This window comes from Rhopalosiphum maidis, chromosome 1 (assembly GCF_003676215.2).
Source record: "Rhopalosiphum maidis isolate BTI-1 chromosome 1, ASM367621v3, whole genome shotgun sequence".
NCBI lineage: Eukaryota > Metazoa > Arthropoda > Insecta > Hemiptera > Aphididae > Rhopalosiphum > Rhopalosiphum maidis.
The window spans coordinates 29,261,097-29,285,316 of record NC_040877.1 but is presented as its reverse complement, the minus strand read 5'-3'; the positions used below and the strand labels follow the sequence as shown (position 1 = coordinate 29,285,316).

The window sequence follows — 24,220 nt, the reverse complement described above, 5'->3', positions numbered from 1 at the left end:
AAAAAATAATTTTTGGTCATTCAATAGAAACTCTATATACTTATAAATGAATAATTTAAACTAATTTTGTGTAATTTATTATTCGACCAGCTGCGCTTCAGCAACGTATACACCTACTTTGCTTCTTTTTTATTTCATTTTTTTTTTTTATCTTTTTGTTGCAACTTTGCGTTTTTGTTTAATAATTAATCGTGACGCATAATGTTTACCATAATATAATTGCGTGTATATATATATATATATACTCGTATATATCCAAGCCGTTTCTCTATAAAATAAAAATAATAATGGCATGAAGCATCTTGGCCAAGGTCGTTCGTCTGAGAGTGTATAAACATTTTAATAATAACTTATAAAATATAGTTCCTTTTGGTTGGCCAAAACTAATATTATAACATGTTGTCGTATTGAACGTGCGTTTGAAAGAACCGTTGCGCTGCAGCTTCCGTCACCGAATCATCGATGATGGATTGCGTGGCCTCGTCGTGGTGTTGGTGGTGGTGACGATTATTAGTGCGATGTCGAGCGCAAATGTCATGGATAATGATAGCGAAAGCTGCAGTGGCACAGTAGTTATGTCCAATGTCGCTGCAGCTGACGAACACGATGAGTCATCCGCAGAAGATCAACTGCTGTTTCTTAAGGTAAGAGGAGTCGCTGCGGTGGCATGGGTACAACTAGGGGGGGGGGGTTTGGGTGGGCTTACCCACCCAGTTTTTTATGTTAGTGTTAATAATAAATATTATTGGTGTAGAGGCAAAGCCCTCACGGGTCACTGATATCAATTTAGCCTACTCATAAATAGAGCTCTATTTGCGCCATATGCGGTGGACATATCGTCATTGACTATTCGAAACCATCGCATGTTGTTGCGGTTTTCTCCCTAGCTGCTCACCTCCATCTTCTCACAAACATATATATTCTTGTTGTTATCATACCCGACCGACAGGAATTGAAAACCAACTGCAGAGAGTGTAAGCAAACAAAAACTGCCTATCTGTCGCATACACTCTCCCGGAAGGGGCCGTCGTTCGAGTGCAAGAGTACAATACAATAGCTTTGCACAGCTTTTGGGCAACAAAAAGTGTATATATCGAACGTTTCGATAGTTTGTGTGTATATACATATCTACAGAGTGGTACACTAAAATTTAAAAATTAAATTGTATACAAAAAAAACTAATAATAATTATTAGTATACTAAATAATATGCAGTTAATATAAAAAAAAAATTTCCTCAAAATTTGATCGTAATTGATTAATTTTATCTTGAGCACCCTTCTTATAATTTTCCTTGTGCATTTTTTACTACATGGTGTACCACTTTTTATAAATATATGCTTATAACTTCTTCTCAAATTTTGTTTTCAATTAGTTTATCAAAAAAAGCTTTTGTTGTTTACAATAAATCTTAACTAATTTATTATTTTAAGCTATTATCGAGAAAAATTATACTTAAAATCGGTTGTTTTACTAGCTCACTCTGTATAATATGCATCTTCGTTTCGTTCCTCAAGCTCGCTCGATATTTTACGTACACGTCGTACCCTTCAAATATCGCTACCATCGTCGACTATAAATATGTATATATGTATATATATATATATATCACATAATATTACTATATCTATACTTGTCAATTTTGAACACCACTCAATGGCATATTAAATCATATTTACTCAAAAGTCGTGTATCGCGTCTTACCATTTGTCGGCATCGCGTCTCTGCATAAAGGTGTGCGCGTTTGTAAAACTTTTCGAACGATAAAGTTTGCAAAAGTTTTCAACGGCAGAAGTAAAAAAAAAAATGAAACATCGACCTCCCCCGTGCCTGTTTTGGCGATAGATACTTCAAAACCAAACTGCAACCATATATTATGAGTATTATTATAACCCAATATTTTGTCGTAAAGTTTTGACGGTAGATACGACGCCGTATTTTTAATCATCAAATCTTAAGGCATCGTTTTATTCTTAATCCCACCATGGTATTATACCGATAAACTTAATGTAATTCGTTTTTTTTTTTTAACAACGATAATCGAAAATTACAACATAAAGTTTAGGCGTAAAAGATAATAAACATGCAAAGCTTACATAATAACTATACTGTCATGAAAATTTGTGATTATCAAGAAATTATCAAATTAACAATTTATATGACATACATAATATATTTGAAAAAATATAAAATGCAAAACTACTGTGTATATATTCTGTCACGTCTTAGTAATTGTGTCGCCGAATCATTTTTTTATTTTTGTTTGTTTTATTGGTGTGTAGTTGCTCGAAAAATAAAATTAGAAGAGCAATCGTACAAGTAAATATTGGTGCTCACGTTTAAATTATACTTATCTTTAAAATACAGGCACAAAATAATAGAATAAACAACAGTATGATTTATTAATCATTCACTGTTATTTTTAATATTTGAATCATTATTTATATATTATACATTTAATCTTTTAAATGTCTGCCAGTTAATCTTAAATTTTATTTTGTGTTTTAAATTAAATACAATTACTTTGTCAATAATGTTATATTTATTTATATTGTATGGGAAAACTTCTGTATATCTTTGCGATAAATATAATTTTTTTCTTTATCAAATAAACTGTACGTGTATACCTACAAAATGTCCAGTTCGTTGATGCAAGTATCTGTAAATTAAAATTTAAATGAGTGGCAAATAAACGAATAAATGTAATCATAGTAAAAAAAATCGTTTATATTATACTTATATCGACTGAAATCATGTAAAATGGCTGATGCAAATATGTAAAAATGCATTATTAGATAAGCAGCTTATCATAAGCTGGTTATTGTTTTCACTTAAAATCACCGAATGAGGACAATTTTATTGATTTAATATTTAAATTTGGAATAGTTTTAGGTATTTGTTATTATTATTAATAATAATTTTATAATAATAACTAAACTATACGCACTATTGTTATATACTTATGAATTTATACTTAATATTATTATATGTATAATTTAATATAAGCATTTACTCATTTAAATATATTTCTCATAAGAGAGACGTATGTTTCAAATAGCTGTTTCTGCAGGTACCTATATAGTAGTTCTGCATGCAAACGTTCTTCCGTGGGTTTCGTATATTACTGCGGATATGAAAGACCCTTAACTACAATTGCACGCCACTTGATTTACACACTGAAATCGTCACTGTATGATTTATACTTACATTCGTACTTATATACCTATATATGTGTATATATATACACTTGTTATTATTTTTTTTTCTGTTCGTCGTATTGCTTTGCCACAATAGCAATAATCCCTTAGAAGGAAAGTCGTGTTATACACGGGATATAAATAATCCCCATCGCATTGCGTATTGACGTAGGGAGGACGGTAGGTAGTGGCACTCGTACGATAGCTTTTGTTTTCCACACGCGCACAATAAACGTAGAGCTTTTATCGAGGAAGGAGTGGAATAGACGCGTAAGAGTGTAAGCAAGGAGAGAAGAGAAGGGATAGACAGAGAGGAGCTGATATTATATTGGATGTGCCGAGTGAATTTTGGATTTTCCGTGTTACACGGCCACATATATATGTATAAATACACATACACACACCGTGAAAGCCCGCTATCATCCCTCTCTTGGGGCGGCAGACAAAAGAAATCATAATTTTGTGAAGTCGTTACACGTCGATAGGCGGATGGTATCAATTCGTTGTCGATGGTTTTCGCACAAAAGAATAAATTTAATTACTCGATCGTGAGTTTATGTTTCAAAGTTTGTTTTGGATGTATTGTGAACACTATTAAAAACTCAGCAGTAATCCGCGCTGTATAGCCGCGTTTTAAATTTTATATGATAATATACGTATCTAACGCTGGAATTTAATATACCTATACACTGAAACTTAGTAGTAATTTAAATGTTTTGAAATTGCCGCGTCTGCGTTTCTACAGCGTGTATGTATACATTACAACCGTGGTCAGAATAACTTCCAATAGATAATTCCAAGCCGATGAGTTTTCTCAATGCAATATGTATATTGTTCCGGAAAAGCGATTCAAATTTGGCATGCCATACATAACGTTTGTATATTGTACAAGTATATATACATATAAAATATTATATAATCGTTAAATTCGCCATTGTTTAGCGATGGTCATTATGACTGATCGTCCCTATGGGGATGGGTGATAAAAACATGTATATAATATATTTGAGTATAATTTGAGTGTTGTTTTTCCACTTCCGCACAGTCCTCAATTTCAGAACAGTGCCATCCCTCACAACACACTCTGGGGGGTGGCATTCCGGACTATTTGTATACGCTGGTAACATTTTATTATGACTGATTCGGATAGGCGTGCGTGCATGGTTTTGTGCGGGTGATTGAATTAACGCGCAGAATGATCGATATGTAATTTAATTTGATATTATATCACCGTGGTTGCATGTGTTGGAAATAGTAGATAAGTATAGTGTATGTAATTTTCATAAATGCGTTTTGTGCAATTTGTGTATTGTAACGTTTTCCTATGTACAAATAAAAATAAATACGTATTATATTTCTATCTATATCTATTTATTGTATGTGTTTACTTGTATAATTATATATTATAATAGTGTTTGCATTTTATTCAGTATATAGCCCACGTGCGTTATAAAAATAGTACTTATTTGTTTTTAGTTTGTGTTACTTAGTAAACGTATTGCATTAAAGTGTATTTAGAGAAATTAAAAATAAAATGATCATATAATATATTGTTTTAAATTTGTATTTTACTTTTTACATTTTTGATGATTACACATAAACAGTCATCATTATTATTATATGTTTTTGTATTTGTTATTGGTAACATTTTTTAGGATTTAATGATTATTATTCATTGTTGTCACCGTATTATAATCTTATAGTGTGGAATGTATAATAAACTTTTACCTATATACTACATAATTTATGTCGTATTAATGATAATACGGCCTAAGTATAATGACTGAAAACCAGTTATCAATTACTATGATAATGTAGATATGTTATAAAATGTATAGGTATATGTTGCATACATAGTTTGCTTAAAATGTTCCGTTGCTGTGTGTCATATATCTTACGTAAATTTTATCACAATTTTTCTTTGCAGTCGTTTTACCTTGTTTCGAAGACACTGGTGTGCAGTGTTGAACAGTTCTTATTTGTTGTTTTATCGTTACTTGCGTACTCCTTACACCGCAAATAAAATTTTAGTTATAATTGGACTCAGGTTTGACAAATTAATGTTTGTTTTGTACGAAAGATGATATGGATCAGGTACATTGCAATACATATAGGTACCTCGTATTATCACCTTAAGTAATACGACTAGGACCAATTTGTTTTTTTTTTTTTTTTTTTTTTGTGAGAGTGGTTGGGCTATTGCCTTATTCGCTGATTTCTATTTATTATTCTATTTGCATATTTATCATGTGCCTCATCACCCTTTACTATAATAATTTTATATTTATATTATTAATTAACAAATTAAAATTTTCTATTTTTTAAATGTATTTCTAATAAATCGTCATTCTTTTATAAATTGACTAAATATTTCATTCAATACTAAAGATAACTAAATTTGGGAAACAGTCAACTCACCATACTTGTTATTTGTCAATTAATCAGCTTTTAAAAAAAATATTTTTTGGAGCATTATATTTAACAAGTATATAATTGGTGGGTGCTATGAAAATATTTCGAGACGCTGCCTATATACCAAGTTCCACTGTATTAAGTCTGTGGTTATTATATTCTTCTTTCTCTTCCTAAAACCTTCGTTGTATATATATTTTTTAAAGCTCATTCATTGTAGGAATTATATTAATTTATAATTATTTCTGCATTTATATACTTATATAAAACGTTTTCGTTTGATAAACACCCGTTCAGAAATTGAAAGCTTGAATTTGGGCGAAAACTTGATTAAACGAAGATTGTCCTTGGTATACTTTAGTGTGTGTGTTTTTTCAACCCATCTCTACCCGACTGCTTCCCCCATCTACAAAAGGCTCTGAATCAATAGAGGAGAGAGGATACCCTCGGATGTTTTGCAAAAGCTTTTATGTCTGGCGACAAAATTTAACGAAAAATACGTTCAACGCATTTATTTATGGTCCTGTTGTATCGATAAACACGAACTACGCCAAGTTCTTTTTTTAATTAACTTTTGTACACAAATATATGCTATATACCGGTAAGAATTTAAAATTATTTTCTTGTTGTATATTTTTTTTCTGTTTTAAATCTCTAAAATGATGTTTATCAACTTCCTATAGTTTCCTTTTATATTGTGTATAACAACTATTCTAATACAGTATAGGTATTATATTTAGTTATTATCAAAAGGTGTCTATTCCCGTTAATCCATCCAATAGTTTTTCTTTTTTTATATCTTTTTAAATTTAATTTCATCATTTATGAATATCTTATTTTATATATATATTTTTTTTTTATTGATTTTTGAATTATATTGCGTTTTATATTTCTTCTAGTCACCTTTTTAGTAAATTATATCATATTTTATCATATAATATTATTATTATATCATTATATAATTTATTCGGTTGTTGAAATAGTCGTATTTTATTCGTTAATACGTGTTCTAGTCACTTGGAAAATGTTTGAACATAAAATTATATAAATTACATTTTCGAAGTCACACTGTTCCTTAAGAAAGTTCACAATTCGTTTTAGTCGTTAACATTTGAAGTCTGGCCAAACAAAAACGAACAGTATATCATTTATTATTATAAATATATATTGTGTGCCTCTGCTGAACCTAATTTTTGTTTTTTTTTTTTTTTTATGTTATTACAACAACAATTTTCTCATGGATTTTGGCAACGGTCTCCGACTTGACATATAATGCAAGTGACGTTTCAGAATATTCTGGAAATAACTTACCTGTTGAACATTGAACACCGCACATCTACGTGTTATTATATATTATTATATAGGTCCCGAGTCCGTCATCAGCGTGCAGTGTTATAATAATAATATAGTTATATACCATCCTTTCCGCAATACCCTTTTATACGTTCGCGTTGATCCGACCTTTCCGGATCTTCGCAATTTCCATAGCAACCGCACACTTTTTTCGTTTACACACACACCCGGGCAGGACTTACATCTTTTGGATTTCAATCGCGCCAACTAAGCCCACGTGCAACGGGATTTATAGAGCGCACACAATGCCATTAGCAAAATTAACCTCTAATCCTCATTCGCAACAGCTGCCGTTCGTCATATTTATTTCGCCGCTACTATATAGGTGTAGTATACTTTTGACATTTCGAACAACTGTCGAACGCCGTTTGTAAAATATATATTATATTATAGCATAGCTATAACTGAGCGGGTCTACATTACACGTGTGTGCGTGTTGGTTCTGCAGCGTTTCAACGTTAGAATTTTCAAAACTTTTTATAAACGCATTACAGCATGGTGGTGACGGCGTTCATGTCGAAAAATATTTATAAAACAATATTTAATCGATAAATATATATATTGTATTATAATCGCGGTTGTTTGTTATAATTTCTCTCTTTCTTTATTTTTTTATTATTCCACGAAATGTGCATGTCAACTGCAGATCGCATCTACCATTGAGTAAAATTAATAAAATGACAAATTCATATAAAACATTTCATAATAACTTATCTTATTTATCGTGCTTCGAATTCAATATATATATAGTGTGTCTGGGCTCTTTTCAATTATTTTTGTTTTATAAAATAAAAATAAATATAAATATGACAAATGAAATATAATATTTATTCCTCCAGTCTACGTTAATTGTATATATTTTAGTAAAGATTTCATAAATTACGAGTATGTAATATATTTATAGTTGTTAACAGTAGTAATAGTTACGACAAGAGTTTATGTAAATCGTAAATGTATGTTAACATGTACGCATAAAATACCTCATACACAAGTTATAAGCCAAAATAATATAAAACAAACAGAATTTTTTATTCCTAGTCTTTCCGTGTATACGAATTTTGCTCCAATGCAGTACATACGTTTTTATCCCGTCTATAAGTAACGAACAATTAAGTAACATCAAAGACCGTGTTGGTTTAACACGGATAATGTCAACTGTAATTTAATTATAATTATGCGTTTTTGTAGAATTTTATAGTCGAGTTTCTGCCAAAAATAATAAAAATAAGTATATCGAGTAAAAACAACGATTCATTTGAAATTTGTAATCAGAAAACTAGTTCGATGAAAAATGTAAGTATGGTAGACTATCGATCATGACCTTCCCCTTTAGCTGAAGCGTGTTAAATGTCAAAATAAAAACTCAAACTTTAATAGTTTTAAATTTAGTGTATGATAATTTTTATACCTACAGTTTGCGGTTTATTATTTTGATTTCTGTTCATCTAACTGGTTATTAGACAATAAGGTACTAAGATTCGTATACTTTGAGTTTGTTATAATCTTGATGATTTTGACTTCAATTTTGACAGTGAATTTAAATTTTAGAGTTGAAGTATACATTTTGAATAATAAATTGTTCACTTATAGGTTTTAAGATATTATCATATTTTAAAATTGTAGTTAATTTTATTATATTTTATATTAAGGTCGGTTTATTATTTATTCTTAAGTTCAATTTACGATATAATCATCTCTCTTTAAACTATATTTCCATTATTTTAGTGTCTTCAAATAATTAATAAATAGATAATATAAATATTTTATTTTCTATATTATGATGATAATAGATTTCTAGAATTTAAATAATGCTCCATTTCCTTGAGAAACTCCCATTTGCTCCAACAAATTTGTTTAATTTATTTGGTTAATTTATGATTCATCTACACACAAACACACAAATGTACAATACGTAATATTATACTAATTATAATTTATGTATTATTTTATGTTCCATTTTAACATATATATTTTAATTTTATTTTTAATCAAAAAATTCCTTATCTTAGCAATTTAAAACAAAATCACTATGCAATAAAATAAATTAAGGTAGAAGAAAATATTAATTTAAAATAATATCTATCGTCTTATTTAAACATAGTTTGTGGTTGTGGTGGCGATAGATAGTTATAATTATATAAGTATATTTATGTTTTAATACAGTAAAACGAAAAAAAACATACTAGTGCAATAATTAAGTTATCGATTATCATTTTGATGAGGTGACAATCATCATGATTATGTTAATATGATTTTTTTGATAAAAACAGGTATCGGTTTGTTATTTTTTTTGAAAAAAAAAACATTTTTAGAATAGGTAACGGATTTTTGCATCATAAGCATCTATATGATTTTTAATTTTATATTGTGTTATCTTTTTAACATCCACTCATAATTCTTATATTTTTTTTTCATTTAACATTTGCGTTCTTGATTTTATATTAAGATATATTTTTACAGTGAATATCTTCTTGTGATTCGTTTCTGCTATAGTTGTAGCAGTTGAATTGCATTTTTATATAGACCCCGAATAATATCATATAAGATATATATTACTGTTACCGTCTGTAGTCTGGTATACAACACTACTTAACGCCCAGAATAATAATATGTGATGTCGGTTTTAGTCTTAGCCGGAAGTAGATATAATACATATTTATATATATATATCGTTATATACTCGCGCGTGTCGTCCGGATCTATAAATACCAGAATGGCGTCAACGCTGTACCGGCTGTAGCGCGCGCGTGTGACAAAATCTTTTATATATACATATTACATATACATATATAAAATATACAATATGTGTGTTCGGATGCGACAGTAGTCCGCGCCCGTAATATTATTACTATTATACGGTCATGGCGATATACGTCATCGCGATTGTGGTACAGTCGTATTATATTATATAATATTATATTTCGTCTTTTTGGTCGCTATTTTTCTTCTTATTATTATTATTTTGCGGCTTTTCAAACTAAAACACCTGAGCTGATGATATTATTGCGAGCGCGTCGCGTTCTATAATGGGACTTTCGTTTATATATATATGCCAAGAGACGCGTTGATATATTATTATTATTTTTATTTTATTTTTTATTACATAGGCGAAAGCTCTATGCTCGACGAAAAGAAAAATACGACAATCGAAATGTATCATAAACACACAGCATTTGTTAACCGTCGGCAGCGATGCTGTGATATAGGTACGGCAAAGGTTTTGTAAATATTATTACAAGACGTGTTTGTTTTTCGTTTAAAAGAGATAATGGGTGTGCGTGTGAGAGAGAGTGATTGTGCATGCGTGCGAACGAAACATTTTGTATGGACGAAAATGGTTATTTGGAATAATATTACGATCAGCAACAGACTGCGGGCGATTTAGCTGCGATTCGAAAAATACAGGTGATGATCGCATATTCTTGTTTATTGTTTTATCGCTTTTAATCATCGTTGTCTTATGTTAGGTATCTTAGGCTTAAATATTTTAAATACTTCTTGCTAGATGTGTCCGTTTTTTGTTTTAATTTGTGCAAAGGAATATTCTAAGAAGTATTTTTAATTAGTGAAACTCCAAAAGCGTTTTACTTTATTATAGTATATCTAGTGACTCGCAGTTTGTTAAACATTGCAGTTCTTTACTTAATCATCTAGTATTACATACACCGTTGTTCTTGTATAAACGAGACTAAAAATGTTTTAATAAAACAAAAATGAATTTATTTAAACTTGTTTTAATATAATTGAAAATATAACGTTTTCCGTTATTTGCTTCAGTTTTACTTCAGTTCAGTAGATATAATAATTATAATTTATAATATATAAATATTCTAATAATTCGTATTAGAAATCGTATCCATGTATAGGTATTTAGTATACGCATTGTAAGTGCTGTGTCGTGTAAACGTGCAGAGAGACGTACATATTATTATATTTTAGTTTGGAGACGTTACAGTTATGACTATATAATATGTTTAGTTGTTTGGTTTGTATTCGTTTTTAAGTACAGGTCTATCAATTGTCACTTATGCACAATGTAATCGTATTATTATGGTAATGAGTGATATTCATAGAAAATAATTTCCAAATGACAGAAGTGAACTCTGTGCGTCGTTACAAAAATAATAAAAACCGTTGTAAAATAACCCATTACACTCTATCTCAACGTTTAATTTCTAAATGTAGTAATCTTCATAAAAGTTTATCGTACAACGTGTACCTACATAAACTGTAATTAAAATACGTTTTATGCGTTCTTCTTCTTTTTTTTTTTATTTTTTTTTTTAAACTGTATAACTGGTACCTGTGTTTTAATTATACTTTGCTTAGGTGCTTGATTAAATTTTCAGGCGATTACACAAATTTACTAATTTGTATTCACTCGTTTTGTGCTCGCGGTACAAGCATAAGCTGTAATGATTCCAGTATTTTTTTCTCTTATCCCCTGTGGTTTTTATGTATAAAAAATGAAAATGTATGTTTGATGATATTGGAGTTTTGAAAATTAATTTATTTTGACATTGATTGAAGTACATAAATGAGTATATATTGGAAATTCGCATACACTGCTCGTATATACCATGTTAAATAATCAATCTAAACTTTATATAGGTATAATCGAAAACTTATACAGATAGATGCTTCGTTAGAAAGTTGTTCTTGGACAAGTTTACACAAGAGGAACGTCATCATTGATTAAATACTTAAACATTATTTTAATTGCAAACGCATTTGTTTTCGATCTGTGATTCGCTTTATCTTTATGTAACATACTACAAGCGCGTTGTTTCTGGAGTATACATAAGTATTTTAGCATAAGCATATAATTATACATGATATATTTCACCAAGCATATGTTCATCTCTATATTTGTTTCTTTAATAATGAATTTATATTTAAATTCTGATTTTTAATTTTTAAGTAGGTAGAGTACCTATGTAAAAGGACCATATTTTTAAATACTTAAATTTGTATATTATATAAGAGTCATATGGCAATAAAAACAACATTCTTTTTTTTCTACTAAAAATTTAAATGAATAGTTTTTGAGTTATTATTTTTTACTTCTAAAGGTTATATATCCAAACAATAAAGGTTCGAAAGATATGATAATTTGAAAATTAATAATAATCTAATAACATTTAAAAATATAGTTATACATATACAGGTATATTTAAAATTTTTGTAAAACCATTTTTAAGACCTATTTTCATTAATATCTATAATTAACTAGTTTTAACAACTCAGAAACTAATTGTTCGAATTTTGATTTCGATAAGCATGGACATTCTATTAAATTAAATTAAATTATTATTTTTCTGATTTACTAGAAAAAGATTTTGTTCTTATTTGATAAAAATAAGTTTTATCACGCCACAAGACATTCCTTAATAACAGTGTAACAAAGTCTTAAGCATTTGAAAATACAAGGTCCTTAAATAAGATTCCATAAATCTGAATTTGAATAAATCAATAATTTACTAAAGGAAAAAAATAGTGTTGAACGTGATTGGTGAATCAACCGGCAGTACGTATATATATATAATATGTTGTGTAAGTATCAATCCAACTACCTAGTATAAACTCTGGAGTTGACGGTTTTCTCCAATCTCATATAAAGAAAGCAAAAAAATGAATATTTTTTATTCTTTTATTTGCTCACGCATAGTATTACGCATACGTATGTGAGTGTATATTAAATGGTATAGCATTTATAATCGAAATATTCGGTGACAAAGTTTTTTTCGGTCGCATAACCGATTTTTTTTTTCCAGTAACAGTAATAATAAGTTATGTTTTCTGGAATGCTTATTCAAATCCTCCCCATTCTCGTAAATACCAATGGGCCTCTCGAGACATGCCGGCTAAACGTAAAGGAAAAGAAAAAACCATTCACCCATAATAGTAGTCCTTATTTTTTTTTCTTCAGAAAAGCACTCGAATTTAGAAGGTGTAATGTAGATTATCTTTTTTTTTTTATCGTAACCGTAACATTGCGACGACAATTTCTTATAGAAGCGTATCAACAAATCGGTGTTGACTATTCGATTACCGTACCGTATATGTATAAATTTGAAAGTCTGTCCGCATTCTCTGAGAAGTAGATAAGAATAAATAATGTTGGAATATGGTTTTATTCTTATATACCTATATAAATATTTTATCGTTTACAGCAAGGGTGGTATGATTTTTTTGGTAGTGATCGACCGGTAATAAATATTTTATTCAAAAAGTCGACTTAAAAAAATTCTTTTTAAAGGTATACTTTCATTACAACTTTACTTTAAAAATGATTAACGAATAGTTAATAATGTACCGAAATAGAAACATTTATATAATAATATATAAAATATATGTACAGTGGAACCTCGGTTGTAATTCAAGGGAAATGCATTTTTTTTCGACTTTTGAGCTTTTTGATTTAATAAGGTTTTTGGGTTATCAAGATTTTAAAAAACATTTGACTTAAAGATTTTTAAAATGTTGTACGTTTTATAGTTTTTATTTATTATATAGTATATACATATTATAATTAATTGCAATGTGTATTGTTATTAATAAATGTGATTGAATAATGAAAACAAATAAAAATATATAACAAAAGGTGTGTATAATGCTACAATTTTACAATACATAATTCTTTATCTTACTTAAATTTAGAGTTTTATAAAAATTATTCATCATTATCCGTGTATATTTGAAACACATCTAAAAGAAAGTTCGAGTTATCTATAGTTTTTCTTTCGCGTAATCAAGGTTTTCGCAAGGGGACGGCATTTGTTTTGATTTATCGAAATTTCACTGTAAATGTAATATACTAATATGCCATATTCTATATGAAAATACAATTTCCAAAAATATACCTAACCTGCGTTTGCCACCTCTGGTTTATTTAGATACGATCGTCACTTGAGTATCCAATAATATATAAATATATTATTATGTTTTACATCAAAAAATATTGTAATTAATTTTTGTGCTATTATTTTAATTAGCTGTAACAAACAACGATGTGCTTTAATTTAATATTGTAATATATATATTATACATATTATATATTATATGACTTTTTTTTTTAATCAGTTTTGAAAATACTTTATTGCGATTAATAATTAATTGAATTTTAGACGAAAATAAGCTAAAATCTTTCTAAAACTTAATTATTCACGCACACTTGATTAATTTGTATAAACCTTTTTTTACGATAAAATGGTAATTTATGTATTGGATACAAAAACAAAAAGGGGAGTTAATATATTGTATTTTTAACTATCAGAATTTGTGTTCATAAAAAATACTGTCAATTGTTAAGTATTGTGTTTATATATTATATTCATGTGTATATCTAAAAAAAAAAAATAATTAATTGTTATATAGGTCCTTTTTTATTATCGAATTTTTTAGACTTCACGTTTTTAAATAGATAATAAAGTCTTTTGTTGATTTCAAACCTAAAAAGTGGTAACTTAGCATATATAGGATTTATTATTATTTTTTTTTACACGTTTTCAAAATATACTTCTACTCAACCGCTGTCATGTGTGAACCTTTTTTTTTATGTTTATATTATATTATATATTTTATTATATGGCGGTGATGGGTACGACGACGGTTTGCAAAATTTGACAACACCGCGCGTTGTCAGTTCACGTTCCCAACGAGACACGTCATTGAAGTTTAATATCAAATGAGACTTTTTTTGGGAAAACAAATAAATATTATATATTTAATACAGAACTGTTTTAACCCAATACATCGCTCATATTCTTTGACAATGTTAATGCTTAAGAACGATTTTAAATAGGAACCTATAATTACATGTACCTCAATTTTACAAAAAATAAAAAAACATTTTTTTTCTACAATATTTTTTTAATTTTTATTTTGAAACTATATATTTTTCTAAAAATATTTATGTATATATAGTAGGTCTCAAAGTATGCTCCGTAGGTGCTTTGGATAATCGTGGAATCTATACAGAGGTACCTACCAAAAAATATTATTTAGACTAAAAATAAATTGTTAACCCAAAATACGACGATGGCTTCACATATTAAGTCGTGTTTTGACTTATAAAAGGGTGCCAACGCCATGTAGAAACTTAAGTCAAATAAGTGTGCTAAGCTACGAGTCAAAAAGTAATGAAATCCTCAATTTATTTTATAAATTAAATGTCTATAAAGATGGAGTGTCAAAGTAATACTGGTACTATTGCTTATTGTTGCTATCACGAATCACGATCCGTCCATAAAAATATTATAATATGCTAATTATAATAAACTATCTATATTTACTGAATGGTATTAAATATTTAAATTGTATCTATTGGTATTTAAAATAATTGCGATCTACCTGAAATTAAAAATATTTTGCTACATAATATAAATAGTTTAAAATGTGAATTATCATTAAAAATATTTATGGAACCTAAAAATGTATTATGTTTAAAAGTACTGTAGTAAACAATTTTGCAAAAAACCCTGTTGTAATTATGAATAATAGTGCATACTTCAAGTTATTTAAAAACATTTTTATTCTTCCAAAAAAAAATAAGAAGTAATAAATTGACCGAGAAAATATGAGTGTAGTCTTACTTAGGAAAAAATGACTTTATATATAGATATCAATTTAGAGTATAAAAGTAGGGCCAGACAAATACCACAGACTGAGCTAACGCAGTAGATATTATTATTATATCTCGTTTGCCGCTGTTTTAATATTATGTTCAGTTCGCTATCGTTATAATACGTATACATATAGTATATATATATATATATATATATATATATATATATATATATATATATATATAATATTATATACATTCGTATAAAATTGAACGACGTCGCGAAAAATCAACAAAACTCCGTAACAATATATCCACGCGAAAAAATAACCAAACGGTAAATAAAACAGCAAAAATGATTAAAACGTAATTTATTAAAATGTAAAAAGCTGTTCTTTATGAGCGCGTAATGGAATTCCAAAAACCTGTCGCCGACGGCGGCAACGGTGCGCTCTGTGTAAACGCCATCGTAATATTAATATTTTCCACGTCGTATGTTTGATGGGGTGAGGGGATTGTGTTTGTTTTCGGGTAGTCGGAGGATTTAATTGTTAAATTATATGCCGTATTTTATCGGCAGTCTGCAGTGTATTTATCTTTGCAATAATGTATATAATTATTACTTTACTCTTAACTGCGTGCCGTCGATTTGTTGACCGTTCGTAAAAATTGCATTTGTACGCACAATTTCATTACGACTGTGTATTCGAACGCAACCTCGAGCGAGAGGTTTTTTCTATCCAATAACGAGAATAAGCTATTATATTCCGAAAAAGTGTTTTCTCTCATGCGAAATAAACACAACGTCGCCTATCATGCATCTCAACAATAATACGTTATGTTGTAAATTATATATTCATTTTTTATTCGTTTCGCTGTGCATAATAATAATAATAATATTTCGGGTGTACCTTGGAATGCGTTTCATGTGTACAGATATAACTTACCGTTGTATTTAGAAAATGAAAATTTATGAAAATAAAAAATACCTATATCTAATGCCTTTCTATTCAAACGACGATATACGCTATATATCGTATTAATTCAATGTGTAATGGAATAAATAAAAAAAAAAATACACGTCAAAACCAACGAAACGTATTTATATTAAATAATAGATACAAGTTTACGTACCTCTACACATAAATATTATATTATTAATTTAACTTTAAACATACAAAGTGTGATGCAGACACGATTAGGCAACTGCAATCACAGCACGTACGATATGATGGCTTTCCTTTCTCGTGGAAAGTCCCGGAACTTGTCATCCTGGTACCAGGGTGGCTGATGAGCTACTGATTGCCCCAGGCGAACGATGTCAGATATTCTCTGTGTCGTATTTGTACGTAACAGTATAATGTAATAATCAGATTTCCTAATTACACGCTCGACTAGAAACACGGTTCCCTTTATAATATTATTAATATTCCACTATCTCATTCTATCTGTCCAATTCCCCATTTATCCGTCTTTATTTCTATTTAATTTAAACGTCAAACTTTCATCGTTCCGTTGTTACTGATTTTTTTTTTTTGCTTTTTTTGTACTATATATATATATATATATATAAATATATCGTATACATTACAATAGGTAAACTATATGAGTAGGTATATGTATATGGAAAAATACAACAAGGAAAAATGCAAACGTAAAAAACAACGAAACGTATTTATATTATACAACACTGACAGCGCATTTACGCATACGTATATATATATATATATATATCATATTCTATATGCAATTATAATAAGCGAACAATATTCCCGCCACGACCGTATGCAACTGCGATCACAGCACGTACGGTATGATGGCTTTCCTCGCTCGAGGGTAGTCCCGGAACTTGTCCTGGTACCATCGGTGGCTGATGAGCGCTATCTCGAACTGATTGCCCCAGACGAACGCGATCACGTACTTCCATCCGCTGCCGCCCCACAGCACGGCGTACCAGGCGCCGTACATGACCACCTCGGTAAGCATCTGCGGACTGGACACCAGGTCGAATAGGCCGCCGGTGACCACGACGTGCTCGTGCGTGACCACCTGGCCGCCGCGCTTCCGGGCCCCGGCCAGCGCCACGTTGGCCCGCCACTGTTCGCTGTACGCCCAGGCGAACACCAACAGAGCCCCGGCCAACCGGACGGGCTCCCAGCCGCTGGACGGTCGCGCCGCCGCCGCCGCCGATCCGGTTACGGCCGGCGCCTCGGCCAGCACTGTGACGATGGCCCCCACGTAGTGCATGTAACCCGACGCGTAGTACCACAGCCCGACCGCCGTGTCCGAGAACACGTTCACTCGGTGCGTCTCGTACGTCCGCCGGGCGCACTGCAGCACGAACATGCCGACGGCCACGGACGCGGCGGCCGCGCTGTACGACGGTTCCGGCCGCCGGACCGGGTCCCACAGCCACTGGCGGCACCACGCGGCGCCGGACGGCCACGGCGCGCCCGTCGCGTACGCGTCCGACAGCGCCAGAGCCGCCGCCAGCGCCAGCGCCAACGAGAACGCGTAAAAGTGCTTGTACCACCGTTTGGGCACGCTGAGCACGCCGGATGGCCGCGCGCCGCCCGTGATCTTGCCGTACGCGTACAACCGGGCCACGGCGGCCGGCAACCGGGTCGGGTCCACCGACTTGAGCAGCAACGGCACGGCCACGAACGCGAACGTCATGCCGACGAACATGGCGTTTACGGCGTCCATGTTGATGCGACGCGGGTGTGACGGTGGATATACGCTTGCGGCGCCCACCCGGTTTTTCGTTCTTATACGCGACACTCTGCTTCCACCACCACCACCACCGTATCGCCATACACTACGGCGGACACCGATTACTCTTATTGCGTTTCTCAGTCTCAATTTTCTCGACCCCTCCGTCGTCGTCCCCCTTTCGAGTTAATCGTCGCGGCGAGTTTATTTTCGTCGTCCGTGCCAAGGTCGCGCGCACACTTACCCACACGTGTCGGAATGTAATTATTTTTTGTCTTATTATTAAAACCATACAAATACCACACTAATACGTTGTAATTAGGTACCCATACCCTATTATGTAGATTGAAGTGCAATGCATTCGAGTTTTGAACCGATTACCTATACTCGTGGCGGGGTAAATTAGTTATTATAATGTTTTGTAGTTACAGTTGCAACCTAAAATCATATTGAAATAAGCAACGTTTATAATTACAGTTCATGTGTAATACACCGATCGGCGTATACTCAGTATACCTGCACAGCGGTCTTATTGGATAAATGCTCGGAATAAACAAAATAGTTATTTGCTCTATAAAAAATAGTAGCATTAACCGTATTATACAATATTGCTATAAGGATAGATATAAATGTCAGATTCACTACAAAAATGTAGGTATGATTTTATAGTTTATAGACTTTAATTTTACGATACTCTGTATACCATACTTATAAATTTAGTTTGTTGACAATGGTTTTAGTAACTTTCACATAATACTATAGTAATATGTACTTTTTAGTTTACTGTTTGAACAATATTTATAAAAATAAAACTAAGCGGTCATTACTCATCGTTCAAATGATTTACTACAAAAAATAACTTCTTTACTATAACTTTAACAATTAGTTTACCGACCTACAGCTACAAGTACAAATAATAAGCAACATAACTATAAATTGAAGTACCTATTGAAGTTCGGTTATTTATAATAATGATATACATGTTATTTTTGTTGCATTGTATGTAAGGCAATTTTCAGTTTTAATTTTAATATAATATTCAAATAAAACAAAATTATTAATTGTACATATTTTTTTCACATATATACAATTTTTTACCGAGATATAATGTAGGTAATTATGCTTAACAAATACAAAACCATGGTTGTTTTAAATTGTTCACACTATATATTTAAAATATACTCATATATATATATATAAAAAATATATGGTATCAAGTTAAAATTTGTTAGCCCCCGTAAACAATATCTTAGAATTTTTTTAAGACGTCCACTTTTGTGTAGCTTGTACATGTTAGGTACGATGGTATTATACATGGTAAGCTGCACCGCATATCTTTTATTTTCCTCGTACACGTTATACAAGAGCAGGAAATCACGCTGTATAATAATATATAAATACCGTGTGGTTAGGTTCAATCGGATCTTGACACTGGCTTTGAGCTTATATACAAAAAGTTTAATAATATTGAGTATTTGATTTCCCACACGACATCGTTCCCATCGAACAAAAAGCGTTTGTTCCGATGAATCGTGCCCGTGTCCTCCGTGTCGACGACACAACAATCATACGAGTGTGATGTGTATGGGAACAGTTTACACACCACACGCGTGCACTACCTGAGTATAATTATATTATAATGGTATGCCGCGGTGGTGCACGACATGGCAATCGATCCACCGGCGGCGGAAGTCGAGGGGAAATCAAAACGTCGAGTCGCTTGTACGACGACGACCTGTTTTAAGGAAATCCGTTTCCTTGCACAACTCGTGGTGTATATTATAGTATATCAGTGCGTACCTAATCTAACTTATATACTGTCATATATATACATGTTTGATGATTATTAAATCGTTTTCGCGGTGATCATACCGACACTGCAGAATAGATTCTCAAAAAGTAAAAACGTACTATTATGTATAGCACGTACTGCAGGTATAAACTAAAAATAACAATGTGTTTATAGAGCGTCCGTCTATCTTAGACGGTAGTGAAAAACTCTGGCAAATAGCCCAAAATCGCCTAGTAATTTATCATTTTGTGTGTGTGTATTTTTTCGTTCTTCTCGGAGCGTCCCATCCCCCATAATCATATATATATATATATGGTGTGTCTACCTTCATATCTCGCTCTCTCTTTCTCTAATGCGTTGCCACATCATCGCCACAATGTTATATATATATATAATTGTATATAATATACAGTCCCGTACTAATTTCTTATTTTTGACACACGTTTTTCTTTACGTATAATATACCTTATACTTTCCTCTTCGTCCCGGCATATGTTGGTGTGCCGGACGGTGCTTCGTGATTATTTTGGACGTGATTTTTTACTGTTAATTTGTATTTAAAAAAAAAAAAAAAAAACGGATGCCGTCGTCCGGTGTACTGGAAATTTAGCGAGTACAGCATCATTTAAACGTCCGTGTTATCCGCGTGTAGTTGTTATTAATTTTTTTTGTATTTTTCGTTTTTAATTCCGTCACCGCACACTAGCTAGAAATTTCTGCCGAAAAGCGACGAAAAACTGACAATTAAATTATATAGAACCACTCGGGTTTTTTTTTTAAACTTCATATATATATATGAGCTTGCTCGCGACGCGAAGGGTAATATTTTATTTTCGGTGGTCCAATTAGCAACGCTGAATGAAACCGAGTGGATGTTTATTTTTTGTGTATTGCATCTGTCTCGGAAGAGTATAAAAAATAGAACGAGAAAAATAATAATAGGAACGCAAATTAACGAAACAAATACGTTATTATATAGACCGTAGTGTTTACTTGCCAGTCGCCGTTCTACGCGTATCCAAAATACGACCAGTCCCTATAGTTCAATGTATTTCATCCGAGGAAAAATATATTTCAAAACTATTTAGTAACTCACCTCACAATATGTGTTTTTACATAATATTTATATACCAAAATATCTGCATTAGATGTACACTTATATGTTAGATTATACAAGACTTTAGAGACACCGTCTTAATCGTTAAGCTTTATCGTTTTACCGAGTCGTATTACACATGATAATTATGATATTATTGTAATTGTCCATAGGTAGAATAGTCACTTAACTTTTCTAATATATTTTAAAGGAATCCAACAAAAACTAAAAGTAAAATTTAAAAATAAAAAGCAAATAGGATATTATTTTTTTTTTTTTTATTATTCAAGATTTGTATGCAATACTCCAACTCTATCTTCCGGTTAAACGATGTGTGTCGAAACGACGCTATACGCATTTATTATTATATGTTGTCTGGTGGTGTAAACGCATCCGTGGCGAAACTATAAACATAATATTACATAGCGCGCTTACAACGATCGCCCCCGCCCCTTCTCATCTGATACGAAAATATATTATATTACATATACGTTTGACGGTAGATACATCATTAATGCGTATTGTTTGCAGTGAGACACTTAGCAGAAACCTTTTTTTGTTTTTATTTTAAGTGATAATTGTAATGATATTGTACTATTATTTATTATTTCGTATATAACTATTTCAAATGCATAGGAATCCTATACACTTTGAATCACTCAAATCCGTATAATATTATATTATATTATTATATTAACTATTAACATAATATAATGGTAATTAATTGTATAATATATTACTCGTTATAACCAAAATATCTCCCTTGCGTTTGTTACGTCGTATATTGTATAGTTGATTTAATTTTATTTTACCTAAACCTTTTACTTTGTTCATTAAGCACGTTATTAATGAGAATCCTCCCTGCGAGCTATCATAAACTAATGTTAAAAATAATAATCAATATTGAAGAACTACGAGGGATGCGTGTATCAATAGTATATTGGTCTACACGGGATGCAGGACTGGAAGTTTTTTATTTTGAAACTCGCATCGAAACATCAATTTTAAACTGTGTTATTCCGCCGCAGTTTTTATCTGTAATCTCGTAACAAATTCGTAACGTTTACGTACCTTTAATATTTTTATTTAAGTTATTCAAGATTTACACTTTTTGTATTTTATTATTCTGTATCTAAAAATATGTATATTTATATTATTAACATAATTTTATTCATCTTAGTAGATGACTTTTTACTTTATTTACCTCGAATAAGTAGATGTTTATCGAAAAAAAGTTTAATTTACACGCTTCAATCTTTTAAGGAAGAAGAGGCAGTATTTTTTTAAACTTTATGTATATTATCATATAAATAATGTTTTTGTTCGAGTAGAATTATTTTATAATGAAAGTTTTCAGTCCAGTTATTTTCAAGATATTATTGTGTGTATTACAGCGTTTATTTATTCCGTTAAAAAAAAAATAATTTTTCCGAAGTTTTTGAAGTCTTTTTGCGGTAAACTACTTAAAACAATTACACATCCGTTATCAATTCTAAACAATTGTCATTTAAAAATAGATATTTCTTATTGACAGCAATATTAATGTATATAATACTATGTCCTTAAATATACTTAATTTACAGCAGTTTCAATTTTATTAACATGCCCTTTCAATTAAAATATAATTATAAATGACGATGTATAGATGAATTAAGCTCTATCTATTTTTTCATATCTTTCTTTATTAATCAATATTTTCATTTTACTACTGAATTAAATACATTTTTATGAAAATGATTTATTAAAACGATTGATTGTTTATTATTTATATTCAATCTTCAAACCAATATTTATAACAATGGAAATATTTATATGTATATTTTTATATCAATATTATTATATGAACCTATGAGTATATACTTTGCGTAGTCATGCTTTGACGCTTTGTCATCGCTATGAGTGCAATTTTCTTTGAATTTATTTTCCGAGTTAATGATTGTTTGACGTTTGACACACGACAGTTACCAACCACCGCGCTCTAGTTTTTAAGAAATCGCGTAATGGGTTTTCGTGTTTTGTTCGTGCCTATAATACATGTATATTATATTGTTGGTAACAAGTAAAAATGTTTTTCATAGATACTTAAAATCTAACATAACCCAATAGGTTCAAACCCTTGTTTATAATATATTGGGTATTATCTTCCGTACAATAAAAAGTATAAACTACGGTGTATAGTATATTAAGGAATCTGAGAAATAAAATAAATTCAATTTTTTCATTGTGTTTTGGTACACACGAACATAATAATATTTCGTTAGCTATTATATAATTGTTATGATATATTAATTTATATGATATACACCTATTGATGTTGTTTTTATAGAAAAAAAAAATGTATTATTATTATTGTTGTTTTCAGTTGTCGGAGTTGGAAAAACGTGTGCTGGAAGCGGAAACAAGAGCCGTGGAAGCGGAAGGAAAAGTGAGTAACGCAGTCAAACTTGATTACTCTAATAAACAGACAAAGTGTTTAACTATATTATCGATATATACCTAACTTAACTTGCATATATTATAATGTGTTTTATTATCAAACGAATTCAATTTAAAGTAAACGCACAAACTGTTCACGGGTTATTGGATTTAAATATGTTGCGGGAAAGGGGAAGGGTGCTTAGATTCCACATTTTTTCGCGGCCAAATACCCATATTATGCTCATCATGTATCATATTAAATATAATTAATATTGGTGATACAATTTTAGTCTTTTATAATTTTATATTCCCAGCTATAGTATTTCGTGTATAATTATAATATGTAACGAGTTAACCAAATATATTATCTTCGGGTAGGTTTGCAAGACAGCGATTTATTATATTTTACCGGCGGTATTATATTCGGTGAGTATACAATTGATGTCTAAAACATCCAATACATACCTGTAGTTATTAATTATATTACGTTCGATTCGTGCAACTATAGCCTGGAGTATATACGATATTTATTTAATTCCATAATATACTGCGACGTGGGGCGTCGGTACATGTTATAGTTAGGTCGACATTCCCGAAATATATATATATATATATATATCGTCCCTCGACGTTTCCACATGTCAAATATACAAACCAAATATTATTTCTACTCGG

General features: G+C 30.8%; 1 protein-coding gene across 4 annotated transcripts in view; it reads left to right on the top strand.

Moving 5' to 3' along the window:
* Positions 1-24,220, top strand: part of LOC113550026 (uncharacterized protein CG43867) — an 88,119-nt gene that overhangs the window by 41,128 nt on the left and 22,771 nt on the right. For 3 of the 4 annotated variants that reach the window (XM_026951624.2, XM_026951614.2, XM_026951638.1), the window contains one exon: positions 23,490-23,552. In XM_026951624.2, the coding sequence (XP_026807425.1) occupies positions 23,490-23,552 (63 nt within the window). Of the gene's footprint in view, positions 1-426; positions 645-23,489; positions 23,553-24,220 lie in introns of all 4 variants that reach the window. The other variant, XM_026951631.1, reaches the window with a different exon arrangement.